Below are 6,771 nucleotides of genomic sequence, written 5' to 3' on the forward strand. Positions count from 1 at the left end.
TAAGCATGTTCTGTTAATATTAATAGAAACATATTAATGTTGTTTCATTGTTTTACAACAACACACACACACAGAAATATTCACAGTGTGTCTGACAATATTTTTTCTTCTGGAGAAAGTCTTTATTTTTTTATTTTGGCTCTAATAAAAGCTGTTTTTAATTTTTAAACACCATTTTAAGGACAAAATTATTAACCCCTTTAAGCTATATTTTTTCCCGATAACCTGCCCAGTTAACCTAATTAACTTAGTTAATCCTTTAAATGTCACTTTAAGCTGTACAGAAGTGTCTTGAAAAAATATCTAGTAAAATATTATTTACTGTCATCATGTCAATCATTTAATCTGCTTAATATTGTTTACATTGTATATAAAATCACTTTTATAAATTTAATGCGGACAACAAAATAGGACATCTGTCTTTGACCCATTTATGAAATGACATCATTATATCCAAAATCCATTCATTAAATGACATTTCAAGTTCATAACAGGCTCAACAACATTTTACATGTTTGAGGGCTTCTGAATAAATACAATTTTCTCTTTTATTTTATTTTTTACACTGCGTAAAAAAACAGACCCCAAACAGTCATTAGTCACGTTTCAGTGAAAAGCATGCAATTAACTCAGGATGAAACGCGTAACATTTGTCTGTTTTGTTTACATTAAATGAAAAGAAGCTGACCGGTTAGTTTTTGTTATTGTTTTCATTTACAGTACAACACTGAGTTCTGGGACCCAAAATATAAAGGCAAAAATATGCAAGGGATTAAACGCAGATTGCTCAATCAAATACAGCATGAACGCAAATGCTAATAAACAAGCCTGCGTTAAAGACTCATTATGTAAGACGCGTTGATTTGTTTTTGGTACAAAGTAATCATAGATTAAACGCTTGCACATCTTGGGTCGGATTATAAAGGGATTTTTGCAGTAAAAAAAAAAACACTGCGGTGCAAAAATTGCAATATGTAGGGCATCATCTCTATGGGGGATAAAGGATTAAACATCATGCAGGATATCCAGCTTACAGTATATCCATATCAAAGTTATTAAAATGCACACTATTTCCCTGACATATGAGCAACGTGATGATGACACCCACCTTAGTGAGTTGTGCTATTTTTTTGCTCATCTTCAGGTGCAGATCTTGAGTGTACTCCATGGTCAGGGCAGATTCGTAGAGTAAATGGCTGGACGTGGAGGATGGACTGCTGCCGGATCCAGAAGCTGAAGAAGCGGCGGCGGCGGCGGCGGGAGGGCTGATGCCCGGAGCAGCGCTGTACGGCGGCTGCCAGCCCGTGCCCGTCGCCATCTTCACGTCCTGTCACGATCAAATAAGCCCTCGCAAACAGGTTAAAGACGGTCCTGCGCCATTAGTACACCTGTCATCCATATGAACTCATGTAAACCCATCATGCTGTTTCTCTTTCAGCGTCTGTTCACGTGAATCGCCAGTATTTCCAGCGTCTGATTTCAGCGGGTTTTATTGGTCCACACCAGTCAGTCAGTTAATAATCAATGGCGGGAAACGAACGACAAAGAACGAAATGAATAACATTCGAAGCATCATCAACATCACCATCACCAGCGCGCACTGAGGCTGATGATGATGATGATGCGGCGCGGAGAGAGAGAGAGTTGTAAATGACGTCAGAGCAACACGGTTACCTCACACAACGCTTTTCTGCTGCAGATACGTGACGGCAATACAGAAGGGCTTATGGATGTGGATTGTCTACAAAACAAAAATATTACACGACGGAAGACGCACCAACAAGTGTGGTTTTACAATTTTGGTTGCCAGTAATACTGTATATTTACAAGTGCACTGAAAATGAACAATTACAATTGTGCTGTAGCTTTACAGAACAGTTAGCTGTTAATTTACAGCGCACTAGTAAATTTAGCCAGTAATACGGTGGAAATTGCCAGTAATACTGTAAAACTACAGCGCAACTGTAATAGTTAATTTACGTTGAACTTGTAAATTTTACAGCAATTTTTATTGGGTAGATAATTTGCTCATTTCAGGGTGATGAATTAAAACAGGTTAATAATTTAATATAATATAATCTATTAAATTTATAATCTTTTTATTGGTCTTTTGTCTGACAGTACAAATTAAATGTTGAGAGTGTCTCAGTAAGCAGTAATACATTTTCTATTGTTAATCCCATACCCTAACCAAATTGCTGTACAGTTTACAGTATTATACTGGTAATTGTAGTTGCCAGTAATAAAGTAAAATTGACAAGTACACTGTAAATTAACAATTATAATTGTGTTATAGTTTTATAAAATATTTTTAGTTCAGGCTTGTAAATCTAGCCAAGAATACTGTAAAAACTGCCAATAATACTGTAAAATACAGCGCAACTGTAATTGTTAATTTAGCGTGCATTTGTAAATTTTACAGCAATATTTACAGGGTAGATAATTTGCTCATTTCAGGGTGATGGATTGAAACAGGTTAATATAATATACTATAATTTAGATCGTTTTCAGGGATTCCAGTTTACAAGAATCCAAAATGTCAACACCGTTATGACAGCTGTTGTGAAGTTAAGACATGATTAAACTGCCTCTTGTTACAGTTATGAAATAGTGTGACAACAAGCAGGATATTTTCATGTGCCAGTGAGATCACCACATTGGAATGGTCTTGATATGATATAATTATAATATAATTTAATTTAATAGAAGGCAGAAGGTAGTGCTGTCGCCTCACAGCAAGAAGGTTGCTGGTTCGAGCCTGGGGTTGGTCAGTTGGTGTTTCTGTGTGTTTGTTTCTGTGTGGAGTTTGCATGTTCTCCCCGTGTTCTCGTGTGTTTCCTCCGGGTGCACCGGTTTCCCCCACAGTCCAAAGACATACGCTATAGATGAATTAGATTAACAATATTGGCCGTAGTGTATGAGTGTGCGTGTGAGTGTATGGGTGTTTCCCAGTACTGGGTTGTGGCTGGAAGGACATCCGCTGCATAAAACATAAGCTGGATAAATTGGCGGTTCAATCTGCTGTGGCCACCCCAGATTAATTAAGGGACTAAGCTGAAAAGAAAATGAATGAATGAATGAATATAATATAATCTTTTTTTTTTTTTACTTTTGTATGACAATACAAATTAAATATTGAGAGAAGTAAGCAGTAATATATTGTTCATTGTTAATCAAATCCCCTAACATCTCATTCATTAATTCAATTAACAAACCAAAAATAAATAAATACATAAAAAACAATTTAAGTACATAAAATACTTAAGTACATAACATCAGAGAATAACTGGAGACAGATGGGGGAAAATAATAATAATTAAAATAATAATTTTGAAAAACAAAAAACCTTCTAATAAAATGGTAAATGTTACAGGTTGCCAGCATCAATACAAAGTCTTATAAAAGTAATTAATATAATATAATATTATGTTTTACAGTATTGGAAGTGAATTATGTTTATTAAATTTTCATAGAGTTGGTTTTGGTATAAAAGTAATACTGTGTAGGCAATAAAATTATATTCCAATTTGCTCATTTCAAAATGAATTTACATCAAATAATGGAAGATAAATGATGATATAGTTTGAAATATATATTATAGCATTAGATTTATATAATATTGAGTTTGTATAGGCAATTAAATAATATTATGCAATATCCTATTATTATATTACATACATTATACCCTGCTTCCTCTTATTTAGGCCTAGTTACTCAAAAAACAACTGTTCTAGCAAAAAATAAAATATAATAAATAAATATATGTACATTTTGTATGCTTAACAACAGGTCAGAATAAGTATGTTGTTTCATTTTTACATGATTTATCTGTTATGCATTGAAAGACCCTGCAACACTATTTCACTGCTATTTTATTTGATACTTGCTTTACAATGTTTTCCGGGTAACAAATCAGTTTTGTTAATTTAATTAAACGCAGACACCATAATATCTTTGACATATATCCCTTTTCCAAGAAATGGTGAATAAATTCTACAGACATTGATTTATCAATGAAATCTCAAGGCAGTTTAGTGCTTTTATTGAGTAATTGCTGCCACCTACTGGAAGCTGGCTGATTTACTGATGTTTACCAAGATTTTCACTAAGTAAAACTTTTTTCTTTCAGTTTCTGGGCTCTCATTAGTTGTGTGACTTCTAGAAATTGAGTCAAGACACTGCAACAGCTTTATCTAAAAGGTGTGGTGTGGGTCAACATTGTGCTTTCGGCTATACACACCAAAGTCAACTGCTAATGCACACCTATAAAACTCCCCATAGATATTAATTTTGAACTGAACATTCTTGTTTGTCTTTACAAGATGCCCTCCAAAATAGCAAAGCAGACATACATCTCTCATCTCCCCTGTGAAAGCTCACAGAGAACCAAGAACAGGAAACCAGAAGCTTTATCATCAGAAGAAAAATATATTAGATATAATCTTGTCCTCTTCCTTCTTTATGTTGATTATCTTCTGCTTCCTCTTGGGTTTGTCACTTACTTTACAAATTATTACATAGCAAAAAAAGCATGTTTAAACTTGAATTAGGTGTGTCTTCTGATTGCATATTGCTTAAAGGGATAGTTCACCCAAAAATAAAAAAACTCATCATTTACTCGTCCTCCATTTGTTCCAAAGCTCTTTGAGTTTATTTCTTCTGTTAAACACAAAAGAAGATATAATGATACTTGTTTTTTCTACTGACGATGTCAATGGCTACTCTTCATTACATGTTCTTCTGTGTTCTTGAAAATAAATACACTAAGGTATTCTGGGAGAGTAAATGGTGCGTAATTTTTTCATTTTTGGGTGAACTATAACACTTTGAGGCCTCATCGAAAAGAAGAAGAAAAACAAAACAAAGATATTTATCACTTGATTGTGTGTGATGTTTTCCAGAGATGGGTTGCGGCTTGAAGGGCATCCGCTGCGTAAAAATGTGCTGGATAATTTGGCGGTTCATTCCGCTGTGGCAACCCCAGATTAATTAGGGGACTAAGCCAAAAAGAAAATGAATGAATGAATGAATTTAATATAGCTAGTTTCAGCATAGCTTATTATTTAAAGTATATTTCATTGTTTATTTTATTCATATCAGTTTAGTTATGGTGGAAAAACTTTATAGTATGCAAATGGAGTGTATACATATATAGTTTATAGATATATTTACCTAATACTTAACTGCTGTAATGCTATGAGCCATTCTATTGCAGTTTCCCCTGCTATTAAAAGGTCAGAGTGAGCACAGTTTGGTGTGGGGTGTAGGAGTAAGGTTGTGGAGTGGTGTGGAGACGTAAATTGATTTATCAGATTTCTTTATTTGTAAAGAGAGAAAACGTTAGGCCAGTGCTACTTGTCTTGTGAATTTATATATATATATATATATATTTTTTTTTTGTTTTGTTTTTTCTGGTTATTATTTTTGTGGGATTTATTATCTCCGCAACATGTTTATTTATTTTATAAATATGTTTTGCTGAATGGTGATAAAACATAATTTCTCCCATATTTTGATATTTTATTTCCACATTAAAGTAGACTTTACTTATAATCCATATGCTTTTCATATAAACAATTCTTGATTATTAGTTTAAGTATATATTAGTAACTAAGTAATTAAGTAAATAATGTGTATTTATCTAGCGGCCATACACCCAAAGAATCCACTTGGATGATGCGATGGCAGCAACAGGACAACAGCACCAGTGCGCTCACCACCACACACCAGCTATAGTGGATAGGGATGATCGGGAGGTTATGATGGGTAAGGGCCGATTTTTGGCCAGAACACCAAGCTTACACCGCAACTCTTTACGAGAAGTGCTATGGGATTTTTGATGACCACAGAGAGTCAGGAACTCGGTCTCATCTGAAAGATTGCGCTCATTATAGTGTCCCCTTCACTATACTGGGGCAGCAGAACGCACACATAGCACAGGTTGAGCGCCCCCTGCTGGCCTCACTAACAATATTTCCAACAGCTACCTAGCTTTCCCATGTGGTCTCCCATCCAGGTACCAACCAGGCTCAGCCCTTCTTACAGTAGCTTCAGTGAGTAGTGAGTCTTAGGCTGCCGTGCTGTGGCATTAATGCATAATTAGGTAATAATGTTTTGTATATTGCAATATTAATTAATTAATAAATATTGAATTTTATTATTTTATTATAATATCAAGTTGCTTATTATACTAATAAATAAAAAAACTGTAATTTTCACATCTATACTTAGTCTGTCGGCATGAAAAAACACTACAGTTTTTATAGTAAATACAACAGTGTTTTTGAACCATGGTACTATTGTAAAACATTAATATGTTGTCGTGATTAAACATCTGCTTTGGTAACATAACAACATAGTAATATGAACCCAATACCAAAGTCAAAATCCCTTTAAGGCATACATCTACATTCTTTGTTGTAATTTGTCTACAACTATAAAGTATATTATAGCTACCACACAACACCACAATTTACTGTGGTAAAAACTAAAGTATGCTACAGTATTTAATAGTTACTTGAGCATTATAGTTTACTTGAGCATTCAAAGTGTTGTTAATAGCCTACTATGATATAGGCCTAGCTTATATACGGTATACTAGACTTTACTGTAGTATAGTCAAAAACACTAAAGTTTTTGCTTTAAATTATTCTGGTATTATAGTTTATACTACAGTTTTGAGCATTCATTAACAAAGTGTTGTAAATACTAAAATCCACTACTGTGGTATGGTTAAAAACACTGTGGTATTTACTATAAATTACTATGGTA

At 34.0% G+C, this 6,771-nt stretch overlaps 1 protein-coding gene across 8 annotated transcripts in view; it reads right to left on the reverse strand.

The window, feature by feature from the left end:
* fam184aa (family with sequence similarity 184 member Aa) overlaps positions 1 to 1,636 on the reverse strand; it is a 73,541-nt gene extending 71,905 nt beyond the window's left edge. For 7 of the 8 annotated variants that reach the window (XR_015512516.1, XR_015512517.1, XR_015512518.1 and 4 more), the window contains exon 1: positions 1,109 to 1,636. Coding sequence is in view for 2 of the 8 variants with exons in the window: in XM_087288911.1 (XP_087145037.1) it covers positions 1,109 to 1,318 (210 nt within the window). In the remaining 6 variants the exon portion in view is untranslated. The remainder of the gene's footprint in view (positions 1 to 1,108) is intronic. The other variant, NM_214813.1, reaches the window with a different exon arrangement.
* Between the last annotated feature and the right edge of the window lie 5,135 nt (positions 1,637 to 6,771).

Source organism: Danio rerio, chromosome 17 (assembly GCF_052040795.2).
Source record: "Danio rerio strain M-AB ecotype USA chromosome 17, GRCz13ab, whole genome shotgun sequence".
Classification (NCBI taxonomy): domain Eukaryota; kingdom Metazoa; phylum Chordata; class Actinopteri; order Cypriniformes; family Danionidae; genus Danio; species Danio rerio.